The sequence below is a fragment of the Pelodiscus sinensis genome, chromosome 1, assembly GCF_052426305.1.
Source record: "Pelodiscus sinensis isolate ZL-2025 chromosome 1, ASM5242630v1, whole genome shotgun sequence".
NCBI lineage: Eukaryota > Metazoa > Chordata > Testudines > Trionychidae > Pelodiscus > Pelodiscus sinensis.
The window spans coordinates 159,663,404-159,681,009 of record NC_143052.1 but is presented as its reverse complement, the minus strand read 5'-3'; the positions used below and the strand labels follow the sequence as shown (position 1 = coordinate 159,681,009).

At 39.1% G+C, this 17,606-nt stretch overlaps 1 protein-coding gene across 12 annotated transcripts in view; it reads right to left on the bottom strand.

Annotated features, from left to right (window-relative positions):
• The window catches only part of BBX (BBX high mobility group box domain containing), a 188,961-nt gene that overhangs the window by 60,080 nt on the left and 111,275 nt on the right, over window positions 1-17,606 (bottom strand). For all 12 annotated transcript variants that reach the window (XM_075908083.2, XM_089772998.1, XM_075908117.2 and 9 more), the window contains 3 exons: window positions 16,338-16,508; window positions 14,756-14,998; window positions 6,305-6,503 (listed from right to left, as the gene is read on the bottom strand). In XM_075908083.2, coding sequence (XP_075764198.2) covers window positions 6,305-6,503; window positions 14,756-14,998; window positions 16,338-16,499 — 604 coding nt within the window. In that variant the 5' untranslated portion in view covers window positions 16,500-16,508. The remainder of the gene's footprint in view (window positions 1-6,304; window positions 6,504-14,755; window positions 14,999-16,337; window positions 16,509-17,606) is intronic.

Genomic DNA, 17,606 nt, shown 5'->3' with positions numbered 1-17,606 from the left:
CTTCATCCATAGCACCAATACAGCTCAGGCATATGGTTGGGCAAATGGCCCAGTTATCACCCAGTCAATATCGTATGAGGTAGGGTTGAAATAATCTTAAAAAAATAAATGTCTGATTTTGATATAACTCCTCCCAGGCCTTCCTGAATGTCAAGAATTCTACTAGTAAAAAACAGTGAAAGCAATAAACAGTAACACCGTGCACTTACAGAGTGTCTTCTTCTGGGATCTCTCAAAACTTGCCTTCTTTATTATTACAAGTAACTAATATTAGAGCAATGCCTCTAGGCTTCCCCTGTTATGTTAGGTGCTGTACCTACAGTAAAACACTACAAGAACTTACAAGATAGACCAAGGGGAGGAGAAAGAAAATAATTATCCTTATTTTACAGATGAAGTATGTCTATACTCAACACTAAGCATGGACTTTGATGCAGGTTTGAGCCCACCCCCGCTTCTGTTCACACACAAATAAAAAAAATCAGTCTGACTCTGGTCAGCAAGCATTCAGGGCCTGGATCTTGGACCATGCTAGTGTGTGGGTCAAAGTGTGAGCCTGCCTGTGAAGTGGGTCCAAGTGTCCTGGCATTTTGCAGTGCAGACAGAGGTCAAACCGTAATCTCAAATTAGAAGAGCTGCTTACTACAGTATAGATTAGCATGGCTGGGTCTAGTAATTTTAAGCTGAGATTTACAATGCAGCACGGATGCTCAAATACAGGCTGGAAAACACAGAGTCCACAAGCCTCGGTCCTACACACCTGGGGCTACAATACTCTGTAGGCTTACCCTGAGGATCAGGGAGATAAAATCACTTTCCCAAGTCATATACGCTGTCTGTTACAGAGCTGAGATTTGAGCCCACACCTCCAAAATTCCTGTCCATTGTGTTGATCAGACAACCATTTTTCTTCTCGAAACTTTAGGAGCCTTTTTCCACTTTCCCATTTAATTTCTCAGGGGTAAAAAATGGAAGTTTGATGGGGCCAAATACAGGTTTAAAATCATCGTAGTAAGGAGAAGATAAAGTAATCCTCAAAATGAAAATACACTGGTTTGGTGCACTGATGTGGAATTTTTAAAAAGCAGGGGACAGAAAAAACTCTAGATGCAGAAGGCAGGACAGGAGTGGAAATCAGGCACACTACACAACAGAAATACTGTCTTGCCAGACCAAACTGTCCAGTTCTAAAAGCCCTCCTCACCAGAAGAGCAGTCCAACTGCACTGACAGCCAGCAGTTCTTGTCCTTCCAGTTGGGGGACATCAAAGCAATGGAATTTGGTGGGTGAAAGGAAAATATTATCCTTCAAATACAAATGACCATGTCTGTGATAGTCTGCTCCAAACCTCCATTTCTACTCATTTTATTTTCTAAAAGAAGGTCTGGTTTCTCTCCCCTTTAAATGAGTACCTTCTTTATCACAGGGTAAGATTTAGGGTTTTATTTGAAAGTGTTACTGTAGTTGCAACATGAATTTTAAAAACAGAAATAAAAAGGGAAAAAATGACAGCTTAGTGGAAAGTGTAAGTTTAATTTTCTGCTTAAGAAAGTAAAGAATAGTCATGTTGCAGCTGAAGCAGAGAGCTGAAGGTTAGCTGTCTGGTCTTGAGGACAAAAATACTGCTACCAAGGTTTCAAATTACAAAATGAAGTAACAGAATGGAAAAGAAGAGTTGTGTGATAACACACTGCATTATGTCTCTACCCTTTTCTCTTTAAGTGTTATTTATGGCACTAAAGACAAACTAAGAAAGATAGTTTAAAATGGTAAATACTATTTTAAAATTATGTACAGGTATTCAACCCTAATAAAGAAGAGATCTCTCTCATTATAGGTTTTATTCAGAAAAGAATATTAAATATTAATAGTATCATGGAAGTTGATTTGTGACCTTAATTATGGCTTTCTTTCTTGTTAAAGCGAACAAGAGTATCACTTTGTTTGCAAATGATGTACTTTACTGTTACTGGATTATATCTAATAAAAAGACAGACACTGCAAGAAATGTCTATGCAAGAGAGACTTTGTACAGAATGTCTGCATGTTAAATTATTTAAGTTTTGCCTCGTGCCCTAGAAGATACCCCATAGAGATATCTTTTAATAATACTCCATTACTATTTCTATCTTGCTTTAGGAATAAATAAATAAAGACCCTGCTAGTGACACTGAATAGATAGAAGTCTAATGTAAGTGTCAGATGTCATATATCTGATTTAAAAGGTCAAAAATATAGGGGGTGAAATGGAAGTTTCTTGTACAGAAAGTACCCTTCTTTAAAACAAAGACAAATTTTGTACTATACTTGTATTGGTAACTCCTATTAACTCCAATGACACAACTTGTAAAAGGCAAGAAGGATTTTCCGTAATGTATTTGTTTTCCTAATATTACTACACATAAAAGCAGAGAAAACATTTACCAACACATGCTGAATGAAACTGGTAACATGCGGTGTCCTTCACACCACACATTTTTCTAGAGATATGTTTCCTGAAGGGATGTTATTAAGGGAGTACCAGTGGTTTAAAGAACAACTATCCTATGCTTTTTACTTCTTCCTAGGTTCAGCTACTGTCTGGTTTCCTAGCAATAGATGGTCTGGATTTCAAAGTTGGTTATCTTGGAGGCAACAGTCAGATGGGAATGAGTTTTTGCAAGTATGAGGAAGGAGGATTTCAGCAAGGTACATTAACCTGCAACGGGTAGAGAACTAGGGATGCTAATTATACTTTAAATGTTAACAGATTAAACGCTACGTTTAACCAGTTAACTTTAGAACAGTCCTCTCTCCCCCATCTACGGTTAACCAGTTAACCCTTTACATCCCTATAGAGAACTGTCAAAAAGATTTTTTAGTTGTATGGCAACACTTAGCCCTTTCACAATTCAGTGATGTGAACTCCATTACGACCATGCAGTACTTTCACAGACAACTTTTGTGCTGGTGGAACATATCCTCATCAGTAATAGAGTGCAACTGTGTGCTGGTAGGAGCAGAAACCCTACTAACTTAATCTGTGACACACAGACTGCAGTACACTATTCCTAGACAACATAAAAACACTGTGGTCTCCACAGAAGGAGGGAGGTCTGGAAACAAGGTGCTGGACTGGACTCAGCACATATGGGAGGATTAATGTCAATTCAGATCCCTCTGTTCCCCCATCCACTCCAGGCCACTTGCTTAATTTATTTCTACTAAACAAATCTATGCTTAAATTTCTCTTGGAGTCATTGTGGAGAGTTCTCTGAAAATGTCCACTAAATGTGCAGCGACAGCCAAAAAAGCAAACAGAATGTTAGGAATAATTAAAAAAAGGGATAGAGAATAATACAGAGAATATCATGGTATGCCCACATGTTGAATATTGCGTACGGATGTGCTCTCCTCATCTCAAAAAAAATACCTTGGCACTAGATAGGTTCAGAAAAGGGCAACAAAAATTATTAGGGTTTGGAGTGAGTGCCATATGAAGAGAGATTAAAAAGATTGGGACTTCTCAGTTTAGAAATGAGGAGATTGGGAGGAGATATAACAGAGGTCTATAAAATCATGACAGGTAAGGAGAAAGAGAAGTTATTTACTTGTTCCCATCACATAAGAAATAGGGGTCACAAAATGAAATTAATAGGTAGCAGGTATAAAACAAACAAAAGGAAGTTTTTCTTCACCAGCACACAGTCAACCTGTGGAACTCCTTTCCAGAGGATTTTGTGAAGACCAGGACTTTAACAGTTCAAAAAAGAACTAGATAAATTCATGGCTGTTAGGACCTATAAACCAGGATGGGTAGGAATGGTATCCCTAGCCTCTGTTTGTCAGAGGCTGTAAATGGATGACTGAAGAGGGATCACTTCATGATTCCCTGTTCTGTTCACTCCCTCTAGGGAATCTGGCATTGGCCACTGTTGGAACACAGAATACTGGGCTACACGGACCTTTGGTCTGATTCAGTCTGGGTGTTTGTATGTTCATTCTCACAAGTAGCCTGCTCACCTGAGCAGAGGTAAGCACCTGCATAATTAATTGTACTGTTAGGACCAGAACTTATAAACCTTCCTATTATTGCTTGTAGATGATTGCTGTTTACTCCGAGGAAGATGAAGGATTCCTTTTCATTCAATGTAGCAGATCCTACCTGAAATCTAGTGGGTTTTTTTGTTGATTTTAACTCTTCTGCAGTGGTTGACTAACTTTAAATTGCTATCCTTCATGTTTTCTGGATTAAAACCCTATTTATACTAAAGGAAACTGTATGTGTTTATCAGTACAGAGGGGAGGCAGTTACACTCAGGAGGAATAAGTCATGCTAGCTGCTGACCGTGTAATCTCAAGAACACTTAAAGATGGTTAATGGTATTCTGCCAACGTTAAAAGCAGGATGGAATGAAGGGCTGATGCTGGGCTCTCAAATAACAAGCTACACAAATTATGTAATTTACTAGCATGATAAGCCTCATTTTGAAATACATTTCACAGTTCCTTCATGCTGAGGAACAATTTCATTATGGAAACTTTCATACCCCTGAGTTGAGCAAAATTGGATATAAGCTTTTTATCCTTTCAAACCTGTTCCCCACACAAATTTCTCCTACACCTTTGTCTGTAGGCTCTCCAATGCAGAGGGCTTTTCTTATCTGTCACAAGCATAGCACAGACCACACTAAACAAGCCTGAAACCTTTTGTGGCACTCTGTGAAAATGTAGACTTTAAAAACATGAGATAGGGAGAAAAAGAGCTTGTTTTGTCCCCTTCCAGTGACTTCCAATTATGCCATTTTAGGTTGTAAAGTTGCTAGAACTCAAGCATACAGCCTGTATTGATCAAAGACCCGATCCTGAAAGTTCTGGCCATACTCAGCTCTCACGGAATCAATGAGACGTGGGGTATGTCTACACTACCCCGCTAGTTTGAACTAGCGGGGTAATGTAGGCATACCGCACTTGCAAATGAAGCCCGGGATTTGAATTTCCCGGGCTTCATTTGCATAAGCGGGGCGCCGCCATTTTTAAAACCCCGCTCGGTCGAACCCCGTGCAGCGCGGCTACACGGGGCACGAACTAGGTAGTTCGAACTAGGCTTCCTAGTTCGAACTACCGTTACTCCTCGTGGAATGAGGAGTAACGGTAGTTCGAACTAGGAAGCCTAGTTCGAACTACCTAGTTCATGCCCCGTGTAGCCGCGCTGCACGGGGTTCGACCGAGCAGGGTTTTAAAAATGGCGGCGCCCCGCTTATGCAAATGAAGCCCGGGAAATTCAAATCCCGGGCTTCATTTGCAAGTGCGGTATGCCTACATTACCCTCCTAGTTCGAACTAGGAGGGTAGTGTAAACATACCCTATAGGATGCTTAGTACATCACTCAGTCTATCCCCTATCTATGCTGACTTTTCCAGTAAAAAATAAATAAATAAAAGCAGGCTTTGTTTTATTAGGTTTAAATGAAATTTCCTTGTAGGAGATCTTTAGCATCATAAAGGATTTGCTTCTTTAAATATTTTCACCCAGAGGGACATAGCTAACTTTTTTTTAGTAGTTTCTAGTGTCATTTCTATTGACATGAGACTGATAAACATAGCACAGTGCCATGAGCAATTCCAGAAAGAAAACACATACAGTGAGTAAGTATACTTTTTTGATGTATAGGGAAAAGACCTAGCTCTAACTTATGGTTTGCTTTGGATCTAGACCAGAAACTGTCCCACTTTCAGATGCTGTCAGATCTCTGGCCCACATCAGGCTCCCGTTAGCCAGCTTAAATGAACTTAAGTCTACCTCTATTCAGAACAGTACACAGCACCTAAGTTGGGTGCTTTCCTGAATAAGGCTCTATCCAGTATGTAACATGGAATGGAGAACATGGAATTGTACTACTCTTGGAATAGAGAAAGATTGTCTGTCTGTCTTTCAGCAAAGACTCTCCTAATGCCATCAGGGAGAGTGTCAATACTCAGAGGCAGGATTGTCCAACCCGCGGCTTGCAAACCGCATGTGGCTCTTCTCCTCTGTGGCTCGTGAAGCCGTCCCAGTGCCCCTAAAAACTGATCCCGACCCCTGGTTCCCTGTGCTCGCTGCCTGGTGCAGCGAAGCAAAATGGCGCCGACAAGATGGCGCTGGCCGACGGGAGTCTGATGTGGTCAAAAAGCCACCCGGAGTTTTGTTTAAAGGGGCAGTGTCCTGTCCTTTTTATTTGCTCAACCAAAAGTGGCCCTTTGCACTGTCCCCCCAACTATTGTGGCACTTTGCCTTTAATAGGTTGGCCAGCCCTGCTCACAGGGAACAAAGATACAAAGCTCACCTGCCATTCCAAAGTTCAGCTGAGGCATTTCTTCAGTCTTTGCCACTTTCTTGGGGCTTGATAAATCTTTTGCAGATTCTGGTGGGAAAGCCCACAGTTTTTTCCTGTTTGTAACAGTGGATGACTGGGTTTTCACAGGTTTGTTTGTCGTAGGGCACCACTTGTAGCCAGGATTTGCCTTCATAAATGCATCCTTGTACTAGATAGGAAAGGAAAAATAATAAGCAGTAAGGAAAATATTTATCTCAGACATGGCAGTTTGATATTTACAGGACAATGGGAGAGCACTCTACTCACTAAAGTGTTGAGTTCAGCATATAGACTTTCACGTTCTCAATTGTGGAGTTTCAAAGGTCTTAGTCATATCTCTAATCCTGTGCTTTAAGTTTAGTCTGAACACCAAAACAAAGCTGACAAGATGAAGTTATTAAACTGAATTTAAACATAACAAAGGTTTTCCTCTCTTTCCTGGTGTTTACCATCTAGAGTGTACATAAGTCTAGATTCTGAAAATAGTTCCATCTGAACAGATTCTCTGCCCCTCTCACAAAGCCCAAAGAGATCTCCTACTCTTAGGATCAAATAAAGGCGGCTTTCCCGAGTTAGTCCCTGGTGGGTCACCGCAGCTATATTTACCTCTTTAGGTATTAGCCAATCACCGTTCTCGTTGGCCACGGATCATCGTTCGCAGCCAATGGGAACAGTGGCAAGTGGTGTCCCAGTCCATGCTGCTTCCCCCTGTTCCCAAGAGCTGCAATTACCCGATACCTGCAGAGGTGCAGGTAAATATAGAGGTGAAGACCCACCAGGGACCGACCTTACAGACCAGATCCGACCCGCAGACTGGAATTTGCCCATCCCTGATCTAATGGGACAGCTATTTAATTAACTACATTCACAGATAAAACTTGTGTGCTATCAGTAGCTGGAAAAAAAAAACCATTCAGAGATAAGGATAGCAAGATTTAATGGCTTCTTGCTCTGCACTTGCTTTTTTTTGGGAGAGGGAGGAAGACAACTTTGTATTTTATGAAATTTGAGTTATATTATTTTCAAGGCCAAGTACTTAGAGATACTGACTCATTTTCTGTGACAGTGCATCTGAAACTTTTTTCCTAGCCCTAAATCAGAATTTACCACAATGCATAGCAGTCTTTAGTATTAGAATGCACTGTGGCTGCGAACACACAAACCATATATCCAAGTTGTTTGAGTACATTTCTGACAACAAGAGGGACTAGCCAGTTTATCTAGACACAAAATAATCCTGGCTCTGATGGAGATTTGGTTAGAAGATGTTTTATTCAATTTGTAATATCACAGTGATGTTTTAAATATTAAAATTGCTTTTTGGTCCCATATTAGGGTTCTCAATTAACCACAGTTAACTCATGCAATTAACTCAAAACAATTTAACTTGATTAAAATAATTGAGATCAATTGCCGTTTTAATTTTATAGTTAAACAATAATAGCATACCAATTTACATTTACTGTAAATGTTTTAGATATTTTTCTACATTTTCATATATTGCTTTCAGTTACGCCACAAAATACAAAATATACAGTGCTCACTTTATATTATTCTTATTACAAATATTTGCAGAGAAAGATAAAAAATAGTATTTTTCAATTAATCTCATACAAATATTGTTGAGCAATCTCTTTAGCATAAAACTGCAACTTACAAATGTACAATTTTTTTTACCTCCACTTAAAACAAAACTATGTAAAAATTTAGAGCCTTCAAATCTACTCAGTCCAACTTTCTATTCAGCCAATTGCTCAAAGAAGTTTGTTTACACTTATGAGAGATAATGCTGCCTGCTACCTATTTACAATGTCACTTGAAAGTAAGACTAATACTGATTACAACAAGTATTTGCATGGCATTGTTGTAGTCAGCACTGCAAAGTATTTATGTGCCAGGTATGCTAAACATTTGTATGATCCCTCATACTTCACCCTGAGCAAGACATGAGAAGTGATTCTTCCATTCTACTCTGCACTGATTAGGCCACAGTTGGAGTACTGTGTCCAGTTCTGGGAACCACATTTCAAGGAAGATGTGGAAAAATTGGAGAAGGTCCAGAGAAGAGCAACAAAAATGATTAAAGGTCTCAGTTTACAAAAGAGAAGACTGAGAGGGGACATGATAGTGGTTTTCAGGTATATAAAAGGGTACTACAAGGAGGAGAGATAAAAATTATTCTCCTTGGCCTCTTATAAGACAAGACAAGAAGCAATGGGCTTAAATTGCAGCAAGGAAGGTTTAGGTTGGACATTAGGAAAAACTTCCTAACTGCCAGGGTGGTTAAACACTGAAATAAATTGCCTGGGAAGGTTGCGGAGTCTCCATCACAGGAGATATTTAAGAGCAGGTTGGAGAGACATCTATCAGGGATGATGTAGATGGTCCTGCTGCGAGGGCAGAGCACTAAGCTTGATGACCTCTTGAGGTCCCTTCCAGTCTAGTATTCTGATTCCATGTAAAAAATCCTTTGGCAACTGATTAAAACCATGTTCTCTAACAGATCTACTCCAGTGCTTTTCCGGATCAATATTCATGTGAACTGCAAATCCCTGTGTGTCTTGTGGCAGTATTAACATTGTTTGTATGTGTCTTGTACTTTCTATTTCAGTCTTAATCTATCAACTGTTGCTGTCCAGCTCGATTGTAGAATGGATATGGATAATCCACCTCAAAAAACCCCAATAATATTATGTAAACCAAGTGTGTGAGGTATCTATTTATTTATAAGCTTTTCTGTACATAATTTGTAGGTGCTGCTGACCCACATATTTTCTCTGTACATCTTGAATAGAGCGCATGTATTAATAGCGCCTCCTAATTTTTTTAAATTCAGCTTGAAGAATTTTACTAGTGAATGTGCATTACATGCAGACAGCTTCATCAAGGCAAGAAGCGCGCGCGCACACACACACACACACACACACACACACACACACACACAAAGAGCTTTACTTTCTGTTGTTAGAACACGAAGCCCACTCATGAATCAGATTTCCTGTTCCTACAGTTAAAAGCACAGAATCCCGAATAGAGCCCTCAGGGTTATAACACATCATCTATTTATACTTAAAAAAAAATCCTGTCTATTGTTCAATTACCATTCATTTTTAAAGCAAAATGCAGGACAATGTAGCACTTTAAAGACTAACAAGATGGTTTATTAGATGTTGAGCTTTCGTGGGCCAGACCCACTTCCTCAGATCAAATAGTGGAAGAAAATAGTCACAACCATATTACCAAAGGATACAATTAAAAAAAATGAACACATGAAAAGGACAAATCACATTTCAGAACAGGAGGAGGATGCGGGGGGGGGGGGAGGGGGGGAAGGAAGGAAGGTAAGTGTCTGTGAGTTGATGATATTAGAGGTGGGGAGAGTGGGATGTTTGTGAGTTAATGGTATTAGAGGTGATAATTGGGGAAGCTATCTTGGTAATGGGTAAGATAGCTTGAGTGTTTGTTCATTACTTTTTGGAGAGTGTCGAATTTTAAAATCTGAGGAAGTGGGTCTGGCCCACAAAAGCTCATCATCTAATAAACCATCTTGTTAGTCTTTAAAGTGCTACATTGTCCTGCATTTTGCTTCAGCTACCCCAGACTAACACGGCTACATTTCTATCACCATTCATTTTTAGTGACTTGTAAAGATTTGGGAGCCCAAATAAGATCTGAATATGTCCTTAAAAACATTTCTTAAAAATAACATCTTTAAAACAAAATGAAAATAGATGGTTCAAGGCAGCACTCTAACTGATATGGCCTTCCTATCACAGGATGTTTTGTTGAGCAACGGTCTAATTAGTTATTTAATGATGGCCAGCACTTCTTGGAAGAAGCATTACAAATTTCCATGGCAAATTTCCTTTCAGTCAGCCATGTATTGCAAACCCAAGCAATTAAATCTCCCAAATCAGGCAACACACGAATAAGAAAAATAATCATGAGACTGACTCAAAATAATAAATTCTGGGTCTCTGTTTCTTTTCTGGGATTTGAGAATTTGTGGTTTTGAGATGGTCCAGGGGTGAAGAGGCTGGCCGGGCATGTGCAAGATTGGGTTTAATGCCCTGCTTTGCCATAGGTTTCCTGGGTGAACTTGGGCAAGTCTTTTAGCCTTAGTTCCCCATCTGCAAAATGGGGACAATAGCACCTCCCTATCTCACAAGGGTGTTAGGAGGATCAAAATATTGGGAAGGGCATTGAGATCTACTGATGACAATAGATATTATATTATTATCGTTTCCAGCTTTTTTCTGTAACTATGGAAGGCCAGAAATTTGATAAACTCTCTCTTTTTTTAAAGAAATAGTCTGACAAATCATATTAATCCAGAAGCTACAGAACCCATTCCTGCTTGGTGTGGCATTGTCCCCCTCTAGTGGCATCTAGCCCATTCACAGATTGGTGAATCTGCAACAGCCTTGGCTAAGGAACACATCATTGTCCACAGCTCTCCTGGCATTTCTAACAAAACTCCCATCAGTGAAAGCAAAATATCTGTCTCCTCTCATTTTGAAGCTGCTCTCAAAGCAGCAGCAAAACAAGGTCGGAGTGCAATCCTGTCAGTGAAATAGCTGCAAGAGTCCTCACAGTGTGAAGTGCTCAAATCTGTTGCTGAGTGGCAACAGTCTGCATCATCAGGCTGTTCACCACAGGAAAGAGCCCTACCATTCTGCTGACCCAGATATTGTGGATTCGAAGACATATTTTAAAACTGTTTCTCAACAAAGCATTTGCAGTAATGTCCTTTCCCCCCTTTTTTACGCAATTTGAAAAATTCTAACCCAAATATAAAGGGAGAAGTAGGAGACGTTTTGAAGAGATGAACACTACCCCTCTTTCATGCATTCAGGTAATTAAAACAGGCAATTGTATTTATGAACAATTGAAGCTGTAACTGACTGGGGAATAAAAACTAGTAAGGAGAAAATGGTTTTTTCAGTCTTATCGTAGCAGTGAGCACATATGCTTCTTCTGGGAGTTTTTAGCTGCTATTTAGCTTTTGTCTTTGTGCAATCAGAGTTTCATAGTTTAAGTTGAAGCTGATCTACAAAGACTACAGGATACAAATCAAAAGTCTGCTGTCGCTGCTACTGAAAACAATAGCAGAACTTCCATTGACTTCCATGTTTTAAACTAACAAAAATTCCAAGTACTCTCAGAACGAGGAGCCAGATTTTCAAAGATTGTAAAGATGCAGATAGGCACTTTTGAAGATTCCACTTCAGTGAGATAGACTTATTTCCCAGAAAAGCAATAAAAGTTAAGCAATCAATCTGCTTAAGAATTATTAAACATCTCATTAGGAACTTACCTGCATCTTTAGGTGCCTAAATACCTTTGAAAATCTGGCCTTCATACCTATAGCTAGATTTCTAAGTTCACGTTCAGATAACTAAATAAATGATCTGAAGTTCAAAATTGCTGAAGTACATGAGAATTGATGGATGCTCTGCAACTCTGAGGAAATTTGTTCATTGACATCAAACTCCAGGTCTTCAATTTTTTAAATCTGGCCATTTGCAGTAAAAGATCTTGAGATCTGATAATAGCAATGGTGGAATACCAACCACCACAGTCAAAAGCTTTTAATGAAATATCTCAAATAATAATTTTCTGAAATATGTCAGTTTAGACAGTTCAATAATTTGACAAAAATTAGCAAAATGCAAGTAATTTTATTCTTTACTTTTGTAGGTGGCCAACTGCTAGCTTGTAAATTACCTGTCTTTAGGAAAAGGCAAACAACATTTCTTAACAGGATTTGTGTTACCCCACTTGAGAATACCCCCACAACAAATGCAAGTATTAAATAATATAAAGTAATAATTTAAAATGGAGTTTCAGTTGATAGGTTTATTTTTACAGTCTAACCCTGATTATAAAGATGCACTAAAGATATTCAGTTGCAAAGTATTGTTGTTAATTATTATTTTGTTGTACTACACAACTGTTTGAAGAATAAAAATTATAAGCTTTATATCTTGCACACATTCTTGAAACTCATTTTAATGATTTGAACTCCTTTGGGTATATTGTTTCTCCTCAATAGCAAACATACAACATGTTCTTAAATCCAAGAAAAACTAAATCATTACAGGAACAGTGACATACAATAGTATGATTAATAGTTCCAGATCTGTCACTTCTTATGAGTCATGTAATTATTTCCCTTCTGGTCATTACTAAATAAAAGTTTCTTTCAGCAGGAGAATTTTTTTTTTTTTTTTTAAAAGCAATCACATTAGATGCAGTTATATGAGACTATTTCTTAAAAAAAAAAAAAAAAAACCTCTTTCCCATATCTGTATCATATCTCCTCACTGGAGTTTTTTTTAATTTTTAAAAGCACTGCCTAATTTGAAGTGGGAGGGCAGAATAAACTAGGAACTGCAATAATATGAACAAACCCATAGTTCATCCACCTTAATACCCTATCACAGACTGTAAACACCACTGGGTGCTTCAGAAATTGTTTACATCTCTTTTATAATTTTTCATTTATAAAGTTTGTACATGCCACATACAATGCTTATCTTTTCTTACTATTTCTGAACATGTCCCAGAAGCTCCAGAAATAAGTGGATCTCCAGAGATCCGCACAATGTAATGCAGTTCCTTTCAAGATATCCAAACTACATGCGTGTTTGGAAACAATAGCAAATGAACCTAAATGAGATGTACAAGTTATAGATATCTCCTTAACTGTCCTAAGAATAGCTATCTAGTGCTTGCTGTATAGTCCATGAGCTCAGACACCGTGTTTTCCTTTTTCATTGCCCCAACACTTGTTTTAAGTCAAACACTATTGTTCCCTATGCATTCCATGTAAAACAGCAAATTACTATCTTCTGTTTCAGGCTCAGAAATCTATCCTATAAAACTGGCTATGGGCCAATCCTGTCCCACATCAGCACCTGGAATCTTTTTGGGACCAATTTACTTGGAAAGCTATTCCCATAGTAAGCCTCACATTTAAATTGTGAGAAGAAGCCGAGACATTTTATGAAATGAGGAGCTTCTAACATAATTCCCAGATAAGGGATTTTGAGGGCATATTTTTCATTGATTGGGGGATTGGATTCTGTCATTGCAATCCTTGCCAGGTGATCAGTTACACATCAGAGAGAGAATAATGAATAGGCAACGTGAAAAGTTCATGGTTTACTGACAGCTTACAAATTATTTGGCCAAACTATTTGGTGAACACTAATTTTATTAGTAAAGAAAAAAAGATTTAAGTGTTCAGAATATTGGGTTCAAATTTAACAGGTTCTATTATCAACAGGAAATGCACAGTTCAAGATAGCTTCCTCTATCAGTACTGGTAGCACTATATAGACTAACAAAACAGGTAGATGGTATGAGCTTTTAACTCTGGTCATCTGAAGAAGTGGGTTGTGCCCATGAAAGCTCATGATAACATCTACATGGTTTGTTAGTCTATAAAGTGCTACCAGACCATTTGTTGTTTTTTAAGTTTGTCCTGTACAGGCTAACTGAAGCTTCTATCAGTACTGTTTGTTAACATGGAATGGACTATTCATTATGCCTTCACTGGGGACATTCCTGGAATGCCTTTTTGGGCAGATGACATTTACATGCTAGCATCATACAAATGCTGTATGCATTCATAAGATTACACAAGGGCAAGGTAGTTTGGATACAAGCAGACTGCTTCCCTTGCACTCGGATTCAAAATAACATGAGTAATTCCTCATTTAACACTATAGATATGTTTCAGAAAATGATCATGTTAAGTGAAAACGTGCTATACGGGGTCAATTTTCCCATTGAAAATAATGGAAAAGGTGGGGGTTGTGTTTCAAGCGGTGGTGTCTGTTGGGACCGGGACATAAGGTTGGGGGAGAAAGGGGACTGGGTTACAGCAGGGAAGGGAGGCGTTTGGCTCTGGGGAAGGGAAGTGGAGGGGGTTGGGAGTATGCCCATGACAGGTCTGCCAGGACCTGCACTGCGTCAGGCGAGGGAGGGTCGCCGGGAACGGCGTGGTGAGCGGTGAACCCTCCGCCACTTTGCAGGGAGGCGGGGGAAGCCCCATGCAGCTGCTGGCAACGGATCGGCTGGGTAAATCATGTTATTCCAGGGACGGTCGTGTAATTCAAAAAATGTTCCCTAAAAAAAAAAAATCATGCTATCGCGAAAACGTGTTAAGCGGGCAAGTGTTAAATGAGGAATTACTGTACTGATTGTAATACACACCAGATACCTTAAAATTAAAGCATTGTACAAAACCACAAATTACAGATTTTTACCTTGCATAATGGCACTTGAAAGAATTTCTGATACAATAAGTATTGATACATAATATATGATCTTAAATGTGAAGACAATACACAGAAGAGGAGACAAATAACACAAATTCTGGTGACAGCCATCCATTATTTGGACAGTACATACCTCCTTGGCCATGTCAGTGTATTTCTGCTTTTCTTTTGGGTCCAGAACAGCCCACCAATCTGCCAATATCTTGGTAGCACCACGATTGTCCAGACGGGGGTGTTCCTGCCGCACAAGGGAACGATGACGTTTGCAAAATAAGAGAAATGCGTTCATTGGCCTGCGGGCTCGCTGCTCTGAAGATTCATCATCTTCTGTTTCATCAGCATCGTGGTCTAGACCATCAGCTCCAAGAAGTTGTACCTATTAGCACCAAAATATTAAATATTAAAAAAAAATCAGTCAATAAAACATGTAAAGCATTAGCCATTGTATTAAAGTTTGTGAGAATGGATATAAATAACAGAAACAATGATATACATACACCCCTCCTAAAATATGTCCACATAAAACCTGCCAACATCTTGTACCAAAGATAAGATCAGTAAAAAGCTTATTCAAGCCAAAGTTTCAACTCTGAAATTCTTCTGCCAGACTCAAGCTCAGACTAAGAGAGGGAACGAATGATGGACATTCTCTGCCACCAGCACTGGAGAGTTCAACATCAGGAATTGAAACCAAAAGTAATCCACTACATAACTATCACAAGGCAACAAAGGAGAAAGGCAAGCTTAGCTAACCTAGCTTGGACCATGTGACTTGCAACCAACAATGTGAAGTGTCACTGGAAATGAACAATTAGCTAGCACAGAGGACTAGTGCAGTGTAATCCCAGCAACTCTTTCCACTCAAAAGTTGTGTTACTGCACCCGGCAATTCAATAACAAAAAAGTTGACTAATGCTTTCCCCAGCTGGAATACACAGCAGTAATTCAGCCTTGGGCTTATAGATGCAAGTGTCAATGTGGCAAGACCCACCTGACAGATGACTAGTGAAAGTCCCTGGAATAACAACAAAGATCACAGATGCCCATTTGATAGCACAGGAAAGTTATAGACTAAATATGATGCTGCCATACACTGGAAGGGGTGGGGCCTTATGTGGAAGAGCAGAGCTGGGGCTAGCCTCCCCCAAGCAGCCCTCAGCACTGCTGGAACATGTCACATGAGGCTCCAGCAGTAATTTAAAGGGCCTGGGGCTCCAGCTGCCATCATCACTACAATGGCAGTGGCCAGGAGCCCTGGACTCTTCTGAATCACTGGGCGCTGGGGCAGTTACCTCCTTTGTTTCCCCACCCCTGTGTCAGTGGGCCTGGCAGTAATAAACTCAACGTTGGTTTTTCATTTTAATCTTGTTGAATTACCTTAAATAGACCTTGGTACACATCTTATGTACCACTGAATATTTGTATTACATTATTCAAATTAAGTGTCTTCAGCCTACAACAAATCTATTCCAATGTCCTTTGTTTCCTCACAGTAGTAAAAGATAAAAGGAGTTGTAACCCAAAACCTAACACATTAATGTCCTCAAATCTGTCACACCTTTCTAACTAATTATGCTTTTTTCCTGTGCCTAAGAAAGTTATTTTATCAACCATGCGCCTGGCTCTTAATGCTCAACTTAAAGATCTTTACGGAACTGCCTCTCATCACAAATGGAGTAATGCTGAGGGCTTATCTTTTGGAAGGGACAGGCTACCTTATCGATATCTTCTTCCTCGTCTTCTTCCTCCTCCTCTTCAGAGAAATCAAGGATTTTCTTTGCAAGTAGTGGATGCCACTGAAGACACTTTCTCTTTGGTCGTTTCCCAGTTCCCTCTCCTTCTGGTGAATGATCCTTATTCCGATTACTGCCTTTCATTACTGTGACCTGCCATACAAAAATAGCCACAAAAGTCATCTTACCAAATTCATGCGGATCACTTATTTATGTTAAACGTAAGGGATCATCCCATGAATAGCTGAACAAACTGATGCCAATTCAGAGGTTTATCGAATACAAAATTCTCCTAATTGTTTTTGACAACACTAAACATAGACCTTTATTTTTATATGGCATCATGCGAACTCACTGAGGATGAATCCTTTCTTGTCTTAACACTCACTTCAGTTCTTCTAGTAGCTCTGTGACACCCAGATTTCAACTCTTTAATTGGAACACTAGCCCTGTCTAACTTTCAAATATGCTCTTGCTCAATCTCCAGTTCAGAGTATTCACCTCATCAGCTCAGTGAGCAAGAAGCTTCAAGCTTCTTCCAAGCTTGTGTCTATTACAATATTTCACATTTTGCAAAGCCAAGAAATCTCTTCTTTTAGCACCAGAACATCTCGTCAGCCACTCATCTGCAAATATGCACTTATATTTAGCAAAGATTATATATAATCCTGTGACACCATGAGCCAGAATTTCCCCAGTGCCATTAACAAGTGCAATAGGGAAATCCAGTCCTAGAGGGATGAATTATGAATTTGAAGCAAACAACAAGAAGCAATTATGCTAACAACATTTTCAAAGTGCTGGTCTATGTGAACATGTACACAATACAATCCTGCGCTGGAAAAATGAAGTGCATACCCACACAATACAGATCATATTTATCCACTATCTTGCATATTTGTGTTTTGTAGTAAGTATCTCAGATCTGTCTTCGGTATAATACATAATAATTACATATTAACATCCTGTTCAAGAGATCTGATAACCAGGTGTATCTTGAAATAAGGCACAATATCCCTCTTTGCATAGTGGATACAAATTAAAGATTTAAAAAAATTAAAAACCTCAGATTTTGTTTTAACTTAAATTGGATTTTTATTTCATTATTTAAATAAGCTTTTCTTTTTGAAAAATAAATATACCCATGGGTTTCTAACAACAACTCTTGGCGGTGCCTTGGTGCACGTAAAATTTATTCTGCACATGGATGGAAACATTAGAGGGAACCATTGTGACTTTTTTTAAAGTAAA